The 22268-nt window shown below is 42.5% G+C and overlaps 1 protein-coding gene across 1 annotated transcript in view; it reads left to right on the top strand.

Moving 5' to 3' along the window:
• The window catches only part of MICAL2 (microtubule associated monooxygenase, calponin and LIM domain containing 2), a 72369-nt gene that overhangs the window by 49147 nt on the left and 954 nt on the right, over positions 1-22268 (top strand). The window contains exons 8-10 of the mRNA XM_026008239.2: positions 826-919; positions 16934-17033; positions 21212-21285. Of these exons, the coding sequence (XP_025864024.2) occupies positions 826-919; positions 16934-17033; positions 21212-21285 (268 nt within the window). The remainder of the gene's footprint in view (positions 1-825; positions 920-16933; positions 17034-21211; positions 21286-22268) is intronic.

The raw sequence follows: 22268 nt of genomic DNA, 5'->3' as shown, positions 1-22268 counted from the left end.
AAATTAATGGGGAACAGAAAGTGTACATGGGAAAGGCTTTCCCCTAATCTTCCTTCCTGGTACAGGCAAGAGAGAAATAGCCAGTAGGGAAACTAAGTACATAAATGCAAACCCAGTCATGACCCCAAATGTTAACAGGTGCTGATGGTAAGTCTAGGGAGGGTGTGAGGTTGATCCCTTAAGGGATCAACACCTTGGGTCTTGTCTTAATAATCTGCTAGGAACAACCACTGTGCACTTCCACACTAAGAGGCCCCTGGGTGTTAGCCCTGTGGTCCACTAAAAGAAAAGTTCCAAGCTATATGGCTGAGGACGGGAGCTGGACACATGGAGCAAGGCACGGCAAGCCCCAGGAGTTGGCCCAGGGTCTCCAGCTCCAGACCAACTTCTCAGGAGGTAGTTGCTGGCTCTTCTTGGGAAAGTGGACCATGACTGTGCTCTGTTTGCCCCTAGAACCTCATCCTAGTTTGAGTAGTAGCCGCCGCTCTGTGGATGCTATGGCCAGTTGGAGGCCAAGGTTCAGAGGAGTCTGGGAGCCATGAGAACCACCTCTGGAGCCCGGCATCCTCTGCCCAAGGGCACGTCTGGTCATAGAGGACTCTTTTCGTGTCTATTCGGGGGCAGATTGAGCTTCCATACAGACTCTTTGCTTTATGTTTTCACACTGAAGGAGGGAAATGTCAAGGTCTAGTTATCTGGGAATTCAGAGGTCCTTACCCAAGGAGGGACACCGTAAGGGACAGGGGCTCCTTCTTCTTCATCGACCCCCTCCTGTGACTCGGCACCTCGAGAGCCCCCGTGTGACACACAATCCTGGCATTGCAGGCCATCCAGAGGCAGCTGGAGGAGGTGGAGGAGCAGCAGAGGGCCTCCGAGATCCAAGGCGTGAGGCTGGAGAAGGCCCTGAGAGGGGAAACAGGTAGGCAGCCCCGCAGATCGGGGAAGTGGGCATGGGCCCCCATCTGTGGTCCAAAAATAGTGCCCATCTAACCCTGCTGTCACTGTGTGGAACCCATAGCAGGACCTGGGGCGCCAGGTCCACAGCTGCTTCACATTTCCCAAATCAAACCGATGGTCCAGGGTGAAATTCCTAAGGAACTGGTAAGCCTGTGGGCCTTCTCACTGGTTTTCTGGCCTGCCCAGTCTCACTTCTGCAAGTGTGGATGTTCTTTGCAAGCCAGGGGTTATGAGAAATTCAGGATAACAGTTTGGGTGCTCAGGCAATGTTGGTAGTGAGTCAAAGCCCAGGGAGGGACTCAACGCCCTTGTTTCTCCCTTTCCTAGTTGTGTATCTCTGGCCGGTCATGTTCTAAACTTCTATGAGTTTTTGTTTTCTCCTCTAAAATGGGGGTATTTGTGGTTTCCCTTAGAACTGATATAAAGAAGGATGCCTGGATAGCTCAGTGGTTGAGCATCTGCCTTCAGCTCAGGGCATGATCCCAGAGTCCCTCTGCCTATATCTCTGCCTCTCTCTGTGTCTCTCATGTCTAAACTAGTAAAATCTTAAAAACAAAGAATTGACATAAAAATTAAATGAGAAATTATATATATATATATATATAAAGAAAATAAATTAGCATATTGCCTGCCTAGCAAAAGAAATGGTAAGTGTCCCACGAATAAATAGCTCAGACTCTTAGATAGATCCAAACAGGAGCCCTCTGGTAAAGACCTGCCACGTGGGAATCTTGCAGAGCGTGAGTCTATAGTGATGAACGTGGCACAGTTTCTGTCTTTGAGGGGTTCATGGTCCATTGAAGGACGCAGACCTGTAAGTAAATAAGCCGCACCGCGCGAGGACAAGTGCTATGATAGGAACAAGCATTCGGGAAGAGGGGCACGGGAGCATAGTCATGAGGTTCCTCACTGATCTTGGGAGAAGGGGCTCAGGCTAAGCACCTGGAAGGGGCAACCCATTACAATGGGAACCACAGAAGGAGTAGGAGTTCACCTATTTACTTAGGAAGTGAGAAGATTGTTCTGGAAGAGGGAATGGCACCTGCAAAGGCCAAATGTGAAAAAAAAAAAATGTGAAATGCTTCAGTGAACAAGGAGCCAGCAAAGGATTCGAGGTGAGGGCTGGCCTAAAGAAACCCGCATATTTTGGAAGCTGCTTCAGCACTAGTTTACGGCTGGTGAATTGGAAGGCCCCTTAGAGTTAGTGGATGAGGGGTGGTATTGTCTCTTTAGTTTTCGGATGTGATGTCTCTAGCCTTCTGCATTTTGGATATAATCTGTGAAAAACCAGACACTGAAAACCTATCTCTGCGTGCAGTTGCATAAACAACACGCTATTTGTTCGCCAACATAGAGGAAGGTTAGGATTTCGATTCCCTTAAGAGTTCAGTTCTGAGAGTGATGACACCAGCAGGGGCAGACCTAGATTTTGTGAGGCCGGAAGCCTGTGCAAAGTCACGCTGACAAAGTCGTGAGGGGTGTTCCCGGAGCCTTGCAAGGCCTCGACCCAGGGAGGGGCCCTGCAGTGCGAGCTTCACCAGCTGTGTGGTTACCCTGTTTCGGAGTCTCAGGGAAATGCTGGAGTCTGACTTTATCCCTCTGAGCCTCAGTTCTGGTTTGTAAAGTGGCAGGGCTCATCATACCTGTTTCTGGGACTTGTGGTGAGCGTTGGCCAAAACAATTTGTGTGGAAGCCCTAACATAGCACCTGGCATGGGATAGACAGTAAGTGTTCGTTCCTTTTCTTACTAAAGTACATCGTGCATTTCCTTGCAAAGATAACCCAGATCCACCTACCAGGAATAGACTTCATTGCAAAATAACTGTTTCCTGCTTGGAGTGAGAGTCCTGGCCTGTCTCTACAGCCGTTGCCGGGACTCTTGGTACAGTGAGCCGCGCCTGTTGGACGTACAGCCTTATTCCCCAGCCAGAAGGCTCTGCACTGGGCTCTGGGAAGACACAGATTTCAGTGAGAGCCTTAAGAATGAAAAGGATCAACATGCCAACAAAGCTAGGGCCTGTTTCAGTTTCCTGGGGAGGGAAGGTGTGGTGCGGAGAGTCAAATAACAGGTATCAGAGAGCCCCGTGTTCAAATTCTGCTCCATTGCATTTAGGCTGTGTGACCCCAGGAGAATCACTTAACCTCTCAGCCTGCAGATTCCTTATATGAAAAATGGAGCTAATTATCCTCACATTACCAGGTCGTTTTAGAATTAAGGGCGTTGGTGGGCAAAGTGTCTACCAGAGGGTCTACTGCCTTGCAGGCGTCGCACCAATGCCACCTGATACCGTTTTTACAAAATATTCTTAAATATCCACACACATACACTGTGAAAGAGTTGACTGGCTAGTCTTCACTGCTTGAAATTTAAATTCTAGAAACCACATTTTTAAAGCTTCTGAAAATCCCCTTCTCCTCCAAGTATAAAGAAAGGCTATTTTGAAGGATCGGCTAAAGAAAGCCAGCTTGTGTTTTCAAAGGTGTGTCGATCCAGCCAGAAGATGGATTCCCTTCATTCCCTTCACATCCTTAGTAATTCAATTCCCCTGTTCAGTCTATGGGCCTTTCCCTCGCCTTGGTTGTCCTTGCGTGGGTGACAGATGCAGCTCAACATGGGGCTGGAGCCTGGAAGAGTCAAGGAGAATGGGCCCCAAAGGAGACCAAATGGAAGATGTGCAAACCAGGCATCGAAATTAATACACTCCAACTTGTAATAACATTTGTGCAATAATAATATTCCCTTGCAGTTTAATATTCTATTCAGCCCCTTTAAAAGATGGCCCTGGTGCTTAATGAATGACCGATGCTTATTAGGTTAAGTTGTATTTGAGCTGGCCTGTGCTGCTCTGGTTCAAGTGATTTAATGGGAATTATTTAATAGGTATTATTAGGATAATTAGAAAATGATCACAGTTAGGCAATAATATTGAGCTATAAAGGTTGTGAATAACCAAATTTAGAGACAGGCCTGAAAACATGAGTAGTCTGTGACAGTTATGCAAGGCTCCTCTAATAATTACATGCGCCAGCCTGAAAGGCTCTTTTGTTCCTAGGAGTTATTCATTAGGCGGGCATTGAATTAGAGGAACATGCGGGGGTGCAGGATGGAGGGCAATGATGGCTGATGAGCAAAATGAAGCTTTGATGAGCTCCTAATTGTCGTGACAACAATTTCTTCTTTCTTTCTTTCCAACAGTCAGAAATAAGCTCCCCTACCCCCAGGAAGAGTTGTTCTCCATTTTGTCAAGGAAAGGGAAACAAAGAAAAACAAAAATCTAACAACCCACCCTAGATGACAAGTCACGATGTCCTTTAGGGTGTGTGTTGGGAGGTGGGCAGAAGTGTTATGGATGGATGTCCTTGGAAAAAGGGAATGGATTCCTCTGGTGGTTCCAACTGCCCAGAGTAAAAGACCAGGATGTGCAGGGGTCTGACTACCCTGGGCCCCACCCTCTATGAGGAAGATAAGCCAAGCTTTGCCAGCCACTTAGACGCCTCTTGGTCAAGACATTGTTACCTACTGCTTTGTTATCAATGTGGTGGTCAGTGTTAAGTGCTAGAGCCATGGAATTCCCCAATTTTGCAAGAGACCGCCATTGAAATTTAGATGGTGTGGATAACACAATCTGTGCTTTCCTTCAACAGCTGGAGGCAGGTGAAATCTGATAGAAACTGAGAGCACCTTGGAAGGAGAAAAGATTTGTCCCTAGGGGCGGCATACGGGAATTACTTTTCCCTTATAGCTTTACCAACTTTGGGGTAAGGTTTACCAGCTGGTTGTCTGCATTGAGTTTGTTTGTTTGTTTGTTTGTTTGTTTGTTTGTAAGGTTTTTTGAGAGCCAGATGGTTCCTCCTTTGCAAAGATGGAGTTTACAAAGAAATAGCAGGATGTGCCAGGCTTCCAGTAGGTGGCAGCAGGAGCACATGTTATCATGAGAGAAACCACAATGAAACCCTAGCCAGGAAGAGGGAAGTAGTTTGGCTTACACTCTGTGGTTTTTATCTTATTGGCTGCTGACAAACAAAAGAAATAATATTTTCCTTGATAATGTAACAATGAGGTATCCTGAAAAGAACACAGATACTGGAATCAGACACTTGTGAGTTTGAATCCCAATGCCATTCATAGATAATGGCCAGGAATAATAAGATTGCAAAGTTGATGGCTTATCAAGCTAGGGATTTGGATGAGTTTGCCACAATTCTATGAACTAAAAGTAAACAGTGAAATTCAGGGCATCAGAGGACAGGAGTTTTTTTACGTAGAGTCCAACAAACAGCAGGAACATAGCATGGTACAAGTTGCCCTGTACCCAAGCACTTCAGTGTGACCCAGTAGGCCCAGATGGCAGCTGTGCACACAGAAGATTGTGCCACAGCACAGGAGCTCAGGGCAAGGTACTTGGCAGCCTTTACAACAAGCACTGAACAAGCCAGCCTTCTCCCCAGAAACAAGTAGTTATACAGTAGTCACACTATGGTATCCTGACCTACTTCTCGGAATCGTCTACTTGGCTGATTGCAGGAATGACTCGGGGTTGGAGGATGGTTAGGCCTTGCAGTTTGGCACACTCAGCATAAGATATCCAGGAATGCATAGGGTCTACTGCAGATTGCATTACACAACAAATAGTAATCATCCGTTGATTATGTGTTCACCTCTGACTCCAGCCTCAGTGGCCACCCTATAGAAAGTCAGTGGCCTAACAACAAAGATGGGCCCAGTGAGAGTGAGCCTGGGATTGTCATCCTAAAGAAGCCTTGAGTTCTCTCCACTCCATGGATTCTAGGGACATCGAGGTCTCAGAGTTCTGTGCCCTAGAGCATAGCTTTATACAAAAAAAACACCATGACAGCAGCAAGACATGCATTTTATGTTACAAGTTAGTACATATAAATACATAATTGAATAAAATTCATCAAGAGATGATACTGAATTTTGATACCTGTAAAAGACTAGTACTTTCCATTCTGTCTCATTTTTAGTGTTTGTTATGACCTGTTAGATTAATTTTTGCAAACTTCAGATTTAGAAAATATGGTCCTAATAATTTTTACCCAGAAAAATATTTGAAACTAGATTACCAAATGACCAACTCACCAAGAAATACAGAATGCAGTTCCCAAGAAGCAGGGAGCAGCAGAATGATGGACTAGATACTATAAGAGCCTATCCACTACAACAAGTATACTTTTAAAAATATTGCTTGGCTCTTAAGTAAGTGAGGTAAGCCTCCCAGGGCCAAGAAGGAGAAGGAAGAAAAGAAGAAAAGTATGCTGAAACTTATGTGTGCCAGGAAAGAAGCAAGCATAAAAAAGAAATCCAGGGTTGCCTTGAGGATAAATATCGGTGGTTTTAAAGTTTAAGCCTTGAAACTAACAAAAAATAGGGAAGCTAATATTGAGAGTCCCCCATTACATCAGTTCTTTTAGCTCCCTGAAAATCAAGTATAGATCCTCTGAAAGAAACTATGCTTTAGTTTTTGCTCTCAGGATTCAGACAAATTAAGTTTGATAAACTATGAGATGATAATAATAAATAATCACACAAAACATAAGGAAGTAAGCCACTAAGAATGGCAAAGACAACAAATTTAGGGCTCCTGGCTGGCTCAGTTGGTTAAGCATCTGCCTTTAGCTCAGGTCATGATCTTGAGGTCCTGAAATTGAGCCCCACATCAGGCTCCTAGCTCCATTCTGTTCTTTCTCTCTCTCAAATAAATAAATTATATATATATGTATATATATATAAAATATTATATATATAAAATAAATTATATATATATATATTTTTAAACACAAATTTAATGGCCAAGATCTTCAACTTTATTAAGTATAGAATATGCTGTGTCTTATGTGTCAAACATTTATAGAAATAGATTACACATGAAAAGGAGCAAGCAGAAAAAAATACTACAAACGAGAACAGGCAATCCCACCTTCATTTTATCCAGCTGTAACCACAGTCAACATTGTGAGCTTCTTGCTATGACCTACCAAGAAAGACATATCATCATTATGCAGCAGAAATGCTTAACCTGAATTTAACCAGAAGGATATAATCAGACAATTACAAACTAAGAAACAATCTGCAAAATAACTGACAATTGTCAATGCTATAAGAAAACAAAAGTGGGGGGATCCCTGGGTGGCGCAGCGGTTTGGCGCCTGCCTTTGGCCCAGGGCGCGATCCTGGAGACCCGAGATCGAATCCCACATCAGGCTCCCAGTGCATGGAGCCTGCTTCTCCCTCTGCCTGTGTCTCTGCCTCTCTCTCTCTCTCTCTCTCTCTCTGTGACTATCATAAATAAAAAATAAAAAAAAATTAAAAAAAAAAAGAAAACAAAAGTGGGGAGGGAATCTAGGAACTGTTCTAGATAAGAGATTGAAGAAACATAACAGCTAAATATAATGCTATACCCTTAAGGTTTATGTTTTTTCAAATAAAAAGTTGAGAAAATGGCCAGGGATTTTTTTTTAGGGTCTATTAAAAAAATAAATAAATAGAGAGTCTGAAATTGAAAAATATATTCATTGAAATGAAAAACTCAGTGAATGTACTAAATGGCAGCTTGGACACAACAGTAGAGAGAATTAGTGAACTGGACAGTATAATCTGAGGAAATGAGCCACAATGCAGCACAGAGAGAGAGAAGGAGATGGGAAATATGAAAGCATGGTTTGTGGACATAGAAGATAATACGAAAAGGTGTGGCATATGTTCAATTGGAGTCTTGGAAGGAGAAAACAGAGAAAATTAAGGTTGTGTATTATTTGAAGAGATAATGGATGCAACATGACAACAAAATCCATTTAGAAAGGGTCTGAGACCCAATGTGTGCTTTATAAATGTTAGCTTTCTTTTACCTCAAATGGGTGAAAGACATGCATCTCTAGATGCAGAGGTTAAATCAAGATAAATTTGAAATACATCCACTTTTACCTTGACACAATGAGGGAAAAATGTAGAGCATCAAGGACAGAGATGATCTCAAAGTGGATAAAGAGTAAAGATATGGGGCACCTGGGTGGCTCAGTCAGTTCAGCATCTGCCTTCAGCTGAGGTCATGATCTCAGGGTCCTGGGATAGGGTCTCACATCAGGCTCCCTGCTCAGTGGGGAGTCTGCTTCTCCCTCTCCCTCTGTCCACACACCCCCGCTTGTGTTTCTCTGTCTCTGTCTCTCTCTGTCTCTCTGTCTCTCTCTCTCTCTCTCTCTCTCTCTCTCTGTCTCAAATAACTAAATAAATAAATGAGTCTTTAAAAGAAAGAGTAAAGATCTAACAGGGAACAAAATTTTTATTAACATCCCTTCTCTCAACAGCAATAATGGATGTTACAAGACAGTGGAATAATTGTGTCAAACAGCTTTAAAAAAAAAAACCTCTCAAGCTAGAACAGTGTACACAGAAAAACTTTTATTTCAAAAACAAGTGCTCAATAAAGAAATGCTCTTTTTTTTTTCTCAAATGGAGTTAACTATGTATAAGCAAAATTCTAGACAATCTACTTTAAGGAGAAAAAGATAAGTTGAAGGATGATCTGAAATATGAAAGAAGAAATGGTGAATAAAAGAATAATAAACATGTAAGCAAATCAAATAAACATTGTCAATATAAAATATGGATTTTTAAAAACATTTTGTTTATTCATGAGAGACACATAGAGGGAGGCAGAGACATAGGCAGAGGGAGAAGCAGGCTCCCCATGGGGAGCCTGATGGGGGTCTCAATCCCAGGACCCCAGGATCACACCCTGAGCCAAAGGCAGATGCTCCACCACTGAGCCACCCAGGCATCCCAAATAATGTGGATTTTTAAAACAGAACTGAAGTACTAGGCTAAAATAGATGTAAGTTTGGAGTTGAATGATTGGAAATAAAGTGTTCCAGGGCCCTTATATTGTTTAAAAGAAGGCTAAGATAATAAGTTTAAATTTTGTTAAGATATTAAAAATACCTATTTAAATTTAAATATAATCCATAAAACAATAGAAATAAAGTATATAACTTCCAAATCTGCTGGAGGAAACAAAGGGAGAAGAAATTTTTAAAAATAATAATCAGTCAAACAAAAATACCAACTCAATTCCAAATAAAAATAAAAGAGCACTTTAAGAAGATAAAAAGCACAAAGACATTGAAGTGAGTCCAAATATCTCAGTAATAATAACAAAAGTTAATGAAAAAGACAACTGTATGCCATTTAGCAAATCCATATAAAACATAAATATACAAAAAGTGTTAAAGTAAAAAGGATAGCTAAATTTATACTAACTAAATAAAGCTGGGGATGATTTGTTGTGTTTTAAATTCTCCATAACAAAAATACTTAAGAAATTGAAAAAAATTCTAGAGGTAATTACATTAAAAGCAGATAAAATAGCCTTTAATACCAAAATAATGATTAGGAATAAAATTACTACATAATTTTTATTTTTTAAAAGATTTTATTTATCCATTCACTTCAGAGTGAGAGAGAGAGCACGAGTTGGTGGGTCGGGGGAGGGGGACAGGAAGAGAGACAAGCAGACTCCATGCTCAGCAAGGAGTCCTATGAGGGGCTTGATCCCAGGACCCAATCATGAGCTGAGTGAAACCCAAATCAGAAGCTCAACCAACTGACTGAGCCACCCAGGCACCTCATATTACTACAAAATTTATAAATGATCAACTCACCAAGGAGATATCACAGTTTTAAATGTGTATGTATTGACTATAATAGGCTGAAAATATATAAAACAAAAAAATGATGAACTATAAGGAGAAATTTCTGTTACCATGGCAGGAAATTTTAGTGCATCTTTCAAGTGATAGTCAAGCCGACTAAACATTAGTATAAATGTGAACAATGCAACTAATAACCTTAATTTAAAAGACATTTCTAAATCCCTGTACCCCCAACTTAGAGAATGTGTATTTTTCTCAAGTTCACATGATGATTTACAAAAATTGATCATATTAGCTCATAAAATAAATCCCAGAGAACCTAAATTATACAGACCACATCCTATAGGACCATGTACCTAGTCAGTAGCCTAGAGATATTTTTTAAAACCATGCATTTGGGAAGTTAAAAGATACATTTCTCATGGTTCAAAGAAAAAAATCAAATGGATATTTCTAGAAATACTTGGAAATTTAAAGTATACCAAATATGAAAAGGAGAACAGTAGATTAAAACTCAGGGGATGCAGTGAAAGGAATGTTAAGAGATATTGCCCTAAATACTTTTATTAGAAAAGAAGAAAGGCTGAAAGTTAATGAGTTAAGTTTCAACTTAATTTAGAAAAAGCAAAAACAAAATAAACCTAAGAAAGTAGATAATAAGCAGAAGGAAATGAAATAGAGAATCATTGTAGAAGGGAAAGGATTAAGCAAGCGAAATGGTGGTTCTTTGAAGAGACTAATAAAACACTAGAAGCAACTCTCTTAAATTGATTTTTTAAAATAAAATAGAAGACAGAAATAAACAAACTAGGAATGAAAAGAGGCAGTACTAACCATAGATATAGCAGATTCAAAAAATAAAAGAATACAAATGAATATTTAATGCAATTAATTTTTAAACTTGGCAAACTAAGGGTGATTTAACAATCACCATATTAACAAATGGAAGAGGAAAACCATATAGTCTTTTCAATATAATAAGAAAATATCATTTGTCAAAATCCAACACTCATTGGGACAAAAACTTTTAGCAAAAAAAGGAACAGAACAGGATAGAATGTTCTTAGCTTGAAGGATATCTTTGAAAATGCTGTGGCAAACATCACTGTTGAATGGTAAAATATTAGAAGCATTTCTTTAAAAATCAGAAATAAGAGAAGAATGCCTAGCTTTTCTCTTCAACATTGCACGGGAGATCCTAACCAATACAATAAGACAAGGGAAAAATGGCATAAGGTTTGGAAAGGAAGAAACACATTTTTGCTGTTTCCAAATAATAGAATTATCCACATGAAAAGCCCCTCAAAATGCACAAATAAATTGTTAAAAATATGAAGAGCCTATATGATGGTGATTGGATATAAGCTTAAAATAGAAAAAGCAATTGGATATAAGCTTAAAATAGAAAAAGCAAGAAAAAGAAAAATCTCATTCTAGATCTCAGCATAAAGCAATTTAAAAATGAAAGAACAAAGACCTCACTTGCTTAGCATAAAAACATATGCTACCTAGGAGAAAATCAAACAAAAAATGTACACAACCTTTATATAGCCAATTTTAGTACTTCATTGAAAGCCACCAAAAGACTCAAACATAATCTCACATATACAAAATCTTGATATAAGCCTACAGTAGCATTGCAGATCACAGGAAATAAGTGATTCTGGGACAAGTGGTTTTCAACAGAGGAAAAAAAATGAAATTGAGCCTTACATCATACAAACAATTTCATAAGAATTAAAGATTTTAATATGAAAAATGAAACTTGAAAAGTTAAGAAGAATCTTTATGACCTCTAGGTGTTAGTCTTTAAACATGATAAAGGAAAATAGTAGATAAGCCCCTAATTCAGAAACTACATTTGTAACTACGTATTGCAACCAATAAAGAATCAGCGTTCTAGGCTATGTAAAGAACTCTCACAAATCAATAAGAAATAGATGAGCCCATTGTTATATAGGCAAATATTAAAAATATATATTTCACAGAAAGAATACTCCTTAGTAACTGAGAAAATGCAAATAAAGACTACAATGAGAAACCATTTTAAACTATTAAGTTACCAGAATTTCTAAAACTTGATAATACTAAGCATGTGGCAAGGATATGATAATACTAAGTACGTGGCAAGGATATGAAACCAAAGAAGGTTTTTATTCAACGTTAGTGGGAGTATAAATACCCATAGCTCTTTGGAAAGCACTTTGGCTTTCTGATATGAAACTGACCATCTGCATACCATACTGTTCAAGAATTTCATTTGCAAGTGTATATTCCAGAGCAAAACATGAAGAACAACTTAGTTATCCATCAACAGGAAAATGGATCAGTTGTGGTTATGTTCAAAGACATCCCCCGAAGTGATTTTGACTGTTGAGGAAAAGAGGACTCCAAAAACACTATTGTAAATAATTTCACTGAAGAAAAGAAAACTGAATGGGATGATTCAGTTCAACTTGTGTTTGTTGAGTACAGACAGCATCGGTAGAAATCAGTATGACTGCAAGGTAACTCTCTCATGGACCACATTTTAGAAGGATGAAAAAGGGGACATGTAATGCAGGATAAAAGTCTGGCTAGAACTTGTGAGTATAATACAGCAAAGAGGCTGAATCTGGAAAAAAAAAAAAACTGTAAAGACAGCAAAATAGTGCCTTTAAAGCTGTTTCTTTTGGATTGAGAACAAGGAAAGAAGAGGCCCAGCGCCGAGGCAGATGGTATAATGTTACATGATGAAAAAAGGCAGAATTTCCAACTCTCAGCTTTTATGTTTTCTTTATCAAGGAAAATGGTCCTCAATCTAGAAATGCTAAACATATCTAGAAGAGGGAATTGAGTCTGGATGAGAAATCTAGGTGAGAAAAATGAGAGAGCAATGAATTCAGGTTTCTAAGCCCAGGTGAAGATGGTATACAGAAGAGTGTCTCAGGTGTGGCATTAATCGGGATTTGTTGAATGAACCAACTTAACCCCCTGGTGTTTGAAATGACTGGTAGGTATGACTTCCATCTTTGGAAACTCATGGAGAATTCCAGAACCAAAGACTAAAGGCCAGTATATTTTCTATGTTTCACATCACATGGGAAAGAAATGTGAATTCTGATCCTTGTCAAAATTCTAGAAAGAATTATTAAAGAAATTGTGAATATTTAGAAAGAAATTTAGAGATCACTAGGAACCACTTGGTGTTTACTGAGAAGCTGCGAAAACAAATGTCATTTCCTTTTCTGGGTGGAGTTGTGAGGTTTGCAGTGCCAATGGACATGGCAGACATTGTGAAGCTTGATTTCAGGAAATTATTTTACCAAAATTTCCTGTTAGCAGCCTCATGGACAAAATATAGACATGTGAGCTGGATGATTGGGTGTGTTTATAGAGTCTGTAGAACAGCCTCACCCAAAGCCTGAGAAGGGTCCCTAATGATGGGCCAGATGGCTCCCTTCTTGGTCCAGTCCTATCTGACGTTTTGTTCTTCAATATTGCGTAAAGGTCCAGGATGCCCATTTATCAATTCTGCAGAAATCCCAAAGCTAGAACTGTGTCAGCTAGATAAAATATTCAAAAGCTTCCTCTGTGATGGAACGAAATAAACAAGATGATATTTAGCAAGATGCATATAAAGTCTTGAATTAGGTGAAGGAAAAGCTCAGTTGCACAAATAGAATACAGAGTCATCAGACTTCACCGCCACCAGTGTGGAAAGACCACGTTTGTGTGCAAGGTAATAAGAGCCCAGTGAGGGCACAGGGCAGCTAAGAGATCTCTGTAGCCCCAGGGCTCTGGGCAAACGTGCAGGAGGGTCTCTCCACTCTTGAGCTGTTGATGCTCTCTTTGATGCTGACTCCCTTTAAGTTGCATCCTGGAAGATTAGAGGGCAAGCAGAGGTGGGCAGTCCTCTGTGACATAATGATAGATGACCCGGGGGTGCTGGCTCGGACAGAAGAACACTTCAGTGAATAACAGAGAGACCTATCTTCAAATATGTGAATGCCTTTTGTGTAAATGTTAAGTGTTCTCTATTCTCCTCCAGAGGGCAAAACTGGGCTCAGTGGCTGGAGGCCAACCCATCAAAGGCCAATGGAAAGAAGTCCTCTGTACTTAGAGTACAGGGCCCTGCAGGGAGTTCCACCTCGGGAGAGTTGTTGTAGAGGCTGGGGTGAGAGGGAGGTAGAGGGAATTCCTGGAACAGATGGCCCCTGAGGGTTCTTCCATCGTGCATGTTATGTGATTTGAATACTATATGTTGGCAAATCGAACGTCAATACAAACAATTAAAAATTTTAAAAATTATAAATTTTTAAATGAAGAGGAAAAAAAAAGAATAATGACCATTACCATTTATTGAGCTTAAATCGCGTGCCTGGGCTGGGTCCTTGCGTGCAGAGTCCATCCCACTGCATTTCTGTAACAGATGAGAAGCTCTGAGGCTCAGGGAGGCTCTGTTAGGGTTCGAGCCCACATGGTGGGGGAGTGGAAGAGTAGAAGTTTGATCCCAAGGCTGAGTTTAAAGTAACTTTTATGGGGCACCTGGGTGGCTCAGCCGGTTAAGTGTCTGCCTTCAGCTCAGGTCATGATCTCCGGGTCCTGGGATGGAGCCTTGTGTTGGGCTCCCTGCTTAGTGGGGAATCTGCTTCTCCCTATCCCTCTGCCCCTCCTCCCTGTTGTGCTCTCTTGCTCACTTGCTCGCTCTCATTCTATCTCAAGTAAATAAATAAAGTCTTTTTAACAAGTAAATAGAAGTAAAGTAACTTTTTTGTTATATGTGATCTCCTGGTCTATATACTTCATCCTTTCATTCTCACCTCTGCTGCCATAGCAAGGGGCACATTGTATTCTGTTTGGCTGTGCAGTGTTGGGTTTCCCCACTGAACTGCAAGCTCTCAGTTTCCTGAAGAGTTGGTACCGATGCTTATTCATCCCTGCCCCTCAGCACCATGAACATTGCTTAGAAGATGTTGGTCCCAACATGTTTATGAATTCATTCAATCGTTCATTCACTCATCCAAGAAACCCTAAGGAAAAATAACATCTCGTTTATTTCTCTCCCTTTTTAATCTTTTCTGTGTAAAACTTCACTTAAATTACCCTACTCACCCACCTTGAGTGTTTGTTTGTGTTCTACAGCACAAAGTACAAGAGCCTTAGCATGATGTTCAGGGACCTCTGTACTAAGATCCTCAGACACACCCAGACCTCACCCTGCACCCCTCTATCCTCCTTGGCCCAGCCTGAGCTCTACTACCTTCAGTCCCATCCCCTTGTTTTTGCTGACACTGTTCCATCTCCCTGGAAATGTCCTCTCCCATCCTCATCATTTCCTCTCCAAGTGTTTCCATATCCATTCTTCAACATCCCTGTTCAAACACCACCTTTCTTGGGAAGCCAGCCTCATATCCTGACCAGGAAAACCCTCCCTTCTCCGTATTCCCAGAGTACTTATTTGCTACTATGCTGTTGCAAGAGTTTCCTATTGGCCTATTTTATTCTAGCTCTTTAAATCCATCTGATCCAAAGAGTCTTTTAAAAAGGGGAGGGGGGAGATGGCAGGCATTATGCCTTACCATGCCCAAATTTCTCATGATATGTAGCATTATCTGTCACTGTATCTCCAGTACCTAAAGCAATATCCAATACCTATTCAATGAATGAATTGGATGAATGAATGAATTTATGGCTGGATGGCTGGATGAAATGAACAGATGAATGGCTTCATCAGAAGTCAAGATCTGCACTGTAGCATGAGTTCACCCATTAATGATAAAATCTGGGGTAATGCATATAAATCTCTCTGGACTCAAGTGTCCCTGTCAGTGACAAGGTGGTCAAGAAGACAAGGAGAGGGGCACTTGGGTGGCTCAGTTGATTGGGCATCTGCCTTCAGCTCAGTTCATGATTTCAGGGTCCTGGGATGGAGCCCCACGTTGGGCTCCCTGCTCAGTGGGGAGTCTTCCTCTCCCTCACCCCCCTCCCCACTCATGCTCTCTCTTTCTCTCACTCAGATAAATCAAAATAAAATCTTAAAAAAAAAAAGGGAGAAAAGGGAACTCATTTTTATGGATGACTTGCTATGTGCAAGGCCATGTGTTAGGGGTGTTATTTACCTTACATGACTGTAAGAAAGAAGGAAAGAGTGAGGAGGAAGGAGGAGTGTGATACAAGCAGTGAAAAGCCCGGACTTACGATAAAGCCCACTTGAGTTCAAGCCCTGGCTCTGCCACTTACTAACTGTGAGCTTGGGAAGATTAATCTTTTAAACCTCTGTTTTCTCCAGCTATCAAATGGTGACAATAAGAGAACCTACTGGTGAGTTTGTTACGAGGATTAAATGTGATGTCCCATATAATGCACGTAGCCCGCTGACTGGCACATGATCACTGCATAACAAACAGTAGCTTATTAATGTTATATTACTTGTGTGTCTTACTGTTCAGTTTAACCAATGAAGAAGCAAAAGCTCAAGGTCACGCGTAACTTCTCTGCACCATTCTCCCCTCTGCCTATGGGACACTCCAGTATAAATTTTTCTAGAATGGCCATGAGCTTTGCAATACAGCCTGTGTTCTCATTTCAGGGTGAAATACCTTCATGTTGCTACTTCTCCAATATACCCAGATTTTAACATTTTATTGTCCAAACATTTAGCATCTAACATTGCGTATGTAAAAGCAGTGTCGGTTTTCTCACGGTTGTGCTTATGTTTAATAAAGGTCATAATCTAAGTTATAAGAAGGTATGAATATAATTCTCCCAGTGAGACTCAAAGCTAATAACATTGTTTCCCCAGCATTTGCCTTTTCTTTGTGCAAAAAAATCAAGACACCAATCACTACTCCTCTATAATTAAATGTGACATGGGCTTCTCTGCCCCATGAAGGGAGCCACCCCCAACCTGGGCACTCAGGAATCATTTGATTTTGGGGGAGGAAAGGGAGGAGGAAAGAGTAACCAGCAGAGTTACTAGGGTTTTCTTTAGTGGAGAATTTGATGCATAAACATACAGAAGATTTACAGAGGACGAACTAGTAGGCGAGAGAAGTTTCATTTATGGCAGGACATCATCAAGATTATATAACCCTTGGAGCTGAACTATTCATGCCCTAAATGTCCAAGAGGACCTCCCCCTAGAGCATGCACAGGTGGGTTTTATTTGCCATGCCTGCAGCCTGAGGCATCAACAGGCCATCAGGGGGCTGCCGCCCGCTGAGCCTTTTTCCGCTACAAACACAGCCCACTAAAGCAGCTCCTAAGCAGGTTGATCATGGGGAGAGAAATGCCAATCTAACGCATTTGCTGTTGATTTCTTAAGCAGATTCAGGCACACAAGATGAAGCACAGCTTTTGCAGGAATGGTTTAAGCTGGCTCTGGAGAAGAATAAATTAATGCGATATGAGTCGGAGCTACTGATCATGTAAGTAAGGCAACACAGATAACAGTGAGTCCTAAAAGCAAAGGGGGTGGGAGAGGGGTGGCTCACCCTCCCAGGTTGACGTCCCAGGAATTTTTCTCCTTGTGCATACAGAATTGTGATTGAGGCAAATTGATATTTGGCATCTTGCATATCATGTTGGCATTAGTGCAGAGACTCTCCCGTTGTCTGTTCACTTGGTGGAGTCCTATGGCTAAAACAGACCTCAGGTGATGGGTCTGGAGCTGGAGGGCATTTGGATAAGGTATTTGCAATCCATCCTTGTCCCTCAGACCAGTGGGGGCAGGGGATAATTACAGTCACACACCTGCAATGAGGGCGCATGTGTCTGGCCTCTGAATATGAACCTCGGGAAGGGCATGGGGAGGAGATCTGCCTGGCTGTCTCCTCGTGTATTTAACGTGCTGAGGGACTGAGACTTCTCTGGCTGTGCTCTCTGAATGAGAGGTTGCAGCCTGGTGGAGATCAGAAAGTAGAGCTGGATCTTATCACACTCTGAAAGAGATGAAGGTCACTCGACCAGGGTGCAGACACATCTTTGAGAGGTAACCATTCAAGCTACTACACTAACCAGACCCCGGAATTACCCCTATGTAGTCACAAAAGTCAATAGACCCACTTGCTTCATAGGGGTAAGGCTTTTACTCTAGACCAGTCGATCTGAACTGGGGGCAATTTCACCACCCAGGGAATATTCAACAGTGTCTGGAGATATTTTTCATTGTCACACCTGGGAGGTGCCTCTGGTGCCTAGTGAGGAGAGGCCAAGAGCAGTACTTAACATATTATAATGCCCAGGACACCTCGTCTCCACACCACTCCCCACAACCACCCAACAAATAATTATCCAGCCTAAAACGCCAATAGTGTCAATAGTGTCAGAAATCTTGCCCTAGACGTATGGCAAAGCTCAGAGTAAGTGAGAACACAGATCTGCTAAAGGCAGGCCAATCCCCAAAGAAAAAGGGTGTGAGCTGAATTCACCTGGTTTCTTCCCAAATCTGCCTCTCCCAGGGTGAGAGGGAGTAAGAGTGGGGACTGGGGAAGGAGGCCAGGAATTACACTCATTGAGCTCCATGGACATGGAAGGAAAGTCCAGGAATGAAGAAGAGGGATCTTCCTTAGTAATTATTTTTTTGATCACTATTTTTTAAGTTGACACACATGTTGAGACTCAGAGCAGCACTTGTCCTTGCCCACCTGACTGCAAAGCCCTTTTTACACAACCATATCATCTGCTGATGGACCAGATCTGAATTACAAAGTTCATTCAACAAAAATGTATCCAACAGGGACACCTCAGTGGCTCAGTCAGTTGGGCGTCTGCCTTTGGCTCAGGCCATGATACCAGGGTCCTGGGAATGAGTACTGCAGTACTGCATCAAGCTCCCTGCTCCAAGGGGAGCCTGCTCCTCCCTCTCCCTCTGCCACTCCCCCTGCTTATTTGTTTGCTTGCTTGCTCTCTGTCAAATAAATAGATAGAGTCTTAAAAAAAAAAAAAAAGGCAAGAAGGAAAAAATGTATCCAGCACACTGTACCAAGAACTGTTCTGGGTACTATGGAAGTAAGAATGCGCAAGGCCACAGTCCCTATCTTCTAGGATCTCATGGTTTTAGGGGAGACAGATATGCAAACACATAGCACACCAGCAAATAAGAAAACATGGCATGAGCTCCATGGGGAAGGAGCAGTCAGTGTGTAGGTTTGACCTGTGAGAATCAGGAAGGCAGTGGCCCTACTGCTTACTGCTCAGTGCCTGGTTTCCCTAGTTAGCTTGTGGCCAGAGGGAACCATCTTCTCCAGGACAGGCCAGAGGGAAGAACTCAGTCATGTGAGCTAGACAAAAGCAGATGGGAGCTCTGTTAAAGGCGAGGTTTTAGTTTAGAGGAAGACCTGGTTGAACAAGGACAAACATTTTTGATGAGCAACCTGAGTACTTTGGGAAAGCAGATGCCAAGACAGGATTAGAAGCACAAGAGACAGGGGTGTCTGGTTGGCTCAGTTAAGCGGCCAGCTCTTGATTGCGGCTCAGGTCATGATCTCAGGGACCTGGGATCGAGCCCAGCGTCGGGCTCTATGATCAGTGGGGAGTCTGCTTGGGATTCTCTTTCTCCCTCTCCCTTTGTCCCTCCCCACTACATGCCCATACACACACTCTCTCAAATAAATAATAAATCTCAAAAAAGAAGAAGAAGAAGAAGAAAAAGAAGAAGAAGAAGAAGAAGAAGAAGAAGAAGAAGAAGAAGAAAGAAGAAGAAGAAGAAGAAAAGAAGAAGGAAAAAGAAGAAGAAGAAGAAGAAGAAGAAGAAGAAGAAGTAGTAGTAGTAGTAGTAGTAGTAGTAGTAGTAGTAGTAGGAGTAGTAGTTGTTGTTCAAGAGACATGTCGGGATGAAGGGATATTGGAGGGGGAGTTAGGGAAATCTGTAGACCCTCTGTGGTCCTGACTCCTGTGAAAGGAGAGGGGGGAGGAAAGAGAATTGGGCAGAGGAGCCAGAGAACTATGGTGTTGGAGCCCCAGAGAACATCTCGGCCAGGTCAGAGGGAGCATCGGAGCAGGGACAGCATGGGAGGAGTCCAGCTCCAGGTCATTGGCCGGGGACAACATGACACCGGGTGCATTCTACTCCCCGCACTCAGCTCTCTGCACTCCTCCCAGAAAGTTCTCTCCTAAAGGAAGCCTTGAGTGCTCCACTTCCATTGGTGGTGACCAGAGGGGGCCAAGAGAAGTTCCAGGTCAATAACAAAAGGCAGAAGGTTGAGTGTGGCTGGGATCTTGGCCCAAGTAGTAGGAGAAGTAGTAAAAATCGGGCAGCAACAACAGGGCAGAGCAAAATGACCCCAACGCTGTGGCAGAGACACGTGCCCCTGTGGGTGGGGCTGGAAGGGAAGGACCCATGATTGCAAACCCAGATCTATTCTGAGCCCTTGCCCTCTTCGGCGTCTCTGCAACAGGGAACCCCTCTCACCTCAGCCTCTCTCTCCTCTCTCAAAACATTATCCTCTTGGTTTCAGCGATGCTGCATGTCTTGTTTTGATTGGCTTTCAAGCCTTGATCACTTCCTTCCTGGTTATATCTCTTTTGTTTGGCTTCTAAATGGAGGCATTTCCAAGCTCCTGTCTTCGACCTTTCCTTTCTCTATGGTCTTCCTTTGAAGGATTCACATGACTTCAACTACCATCTCTGAGCCCTGTGACATCTGTTGGTGGTCCTCATTCCTCCGGAGAACTCCGGAGTGGAGTTTCCAAAGGTGGGAGCCTCCCTCCACATGGCCCTGGGCCTAGCGTGTGGGCACCTTGCACACACCTGGGATGCACATGGGATCTCCCTGGGCATTGTTAAGCTCAAGAAGTTCCAAAGTGACCTTAAGTGAGAACTAACTTCACCTTTTCACTTTGCTGTACTTATTGGTGGAAACCCAGGGACCCCAGTTGGACTACGCCAAAGCATCACTGACTCTTCTTTCCATGTCTCCTGCAACCAGGTGGATAGCTGTCTCGATTTTTTATGCTTCCCCCTGGGCAAAATGGCTTGCTCCTGTTTCCTTCTCTTTGTTTTGTTGTTTACTACAGTCAGAGATTTGGTAGTTGTTAGAGGTGATACTTGAAGTCACATTGCCCCTAAAAGAGAAGGGAGTTTTAGGTTGTCATTGTTTCTCCCCTGGATTATTTTTTTTTAAAGATTTTATTTATTCATTCATGAGAGACATGGAGAGAGAGGCACAGAGACACAGGCAGAGGGAGAAGCAGGCTCCATGCAGGGATCCTGATGCAGAACTCGATCCTGGGTCTCCAGGATCATGCCCTGAGTCTAAGGCAGATGCTTAACTGCTGAGCCACCCAGGTGTCCCTCTCCCCTGAATTCTACTGGTCATTTCTTAATGATCCATTCTCCAGAGGGTGGCCTGAGTGGCCTTCCAAACACCCCCTGGGTTCACATCACAAGCTTCTCCATGGTTTCTTGACTTCAGCATATCCCAGCAGCCCTTCTCAGCTCCTTCAGCAGCAGACCTTTCTGTTCAGAGAGATTCCAAGACCCCAATTGTAATAAGAAGAAAAAAAAGAAGAAGAAGAATACAATAGCTCTAGTCAATGAGCTTATTGGCAGGGTTTGTAGGCAGATCTTCAGTATTTACAAGGTCTGAACATTTTCTTACCCCCAGGGCCCAAGAATTAGAATTAGAAGATCATCAAAGCAGACTGGAACAGAAATTGAGACAGAAGATGCTTAAGGAGGGTGAGTACAGTGATATGTTTGGGGCCCCTGTTAAAGACCTTTCTCCCCAGCAAGGTACTTGCACAGAGCACAACGTAAATCCCAAAGCGCTTTCGTCCTGTGTACCTCCCTCCTGACTCCTGTCCTCAGAACTGAGCCTGCTGTGAGAAACAGGGGCCCTTCTCTGCTCCAGGATCGCTCTCACTGCCTGGTCCCCCCACCCCCAACCCTGCCCCAGTATGTTCAAGGAAGGTGCTAGAGTATTTAAAGTCCTCTCCCAAGGCCATGATGTGGTTGACAAGACTTGCATCTGCCTTAGAATATATTTTGACTGGCAAGAGTCATTACTACCTGCTTCTTACTCTTTCCCTTCCTTCCCTAGCAATCCTACCTCCCCCAGGCAATCCGATGGTCAGGCCAATTAGGAAGAAGCTCTTGTACTCTGAAGGCAGAAGGGGAAAAATAGTTACCGCCCGGAGACACAATCCCCTTGGCCAACCAGAGCCTTATTTTGCTTTGGCCTGGTCTCTGCTCAAAGGGCTGCAATTTGCCTTGAACTACAAATGAAAAAGAGGATTCTTGGCTTTGAAATGGTAGCCCCGATGATGGATGCTGATGCTGATGGTTTACTTAGAAACTTGTCACATGGATTTTTTTTTTGTTGTAGTTCAGATGTATTTAGGGAAAACAGCCTTTTTGTTGTTTTGTTGGTTTCTTTCCTGCAGGGGAGGGGAGGCTGGAGGAACCAGGCGGGCTTGGCTGATACTCTCTTCCCCCACAAAGGGATTTCCCCCTGTTGCTTTATATATATTCTCAAGATGAAAACTGAGTTGACGGCAGCTCAAAGCACCCTCTTTGCTAACCTGTGACTTCAAGAACAGTTCCCTGGTGTTAAATTCATTTCCCTGTTTTCTCCATGGAAGTTAAAAGGCCGAGCAAGTCCCACACCGTCAAGAATGCCCATGTCAAGAGCCCTCTCTCCGGGGCCAAGTGTTACCTGAGGT

The sequence above is a fragment of the Vulpes vulpes genome, chromosome 11 (assembly GCF_048418805.1).
Source record: "Vulpes vulpes isolate BD-2025 chromosome 11, VulVul3, whole genome shotgun sequence".
Classification (NCBI taxonomy): domain Eukaryota; kingdom Metazoa; phylum Chordata; class Mammalia; order Carnivora; family Canidae; genus Vulpes; species Vulpes vulpes.
Note: the sequence above shows the minus strand (reverse complement) of the source record. Positions and strands in the feature narration are given on the sequence as shown.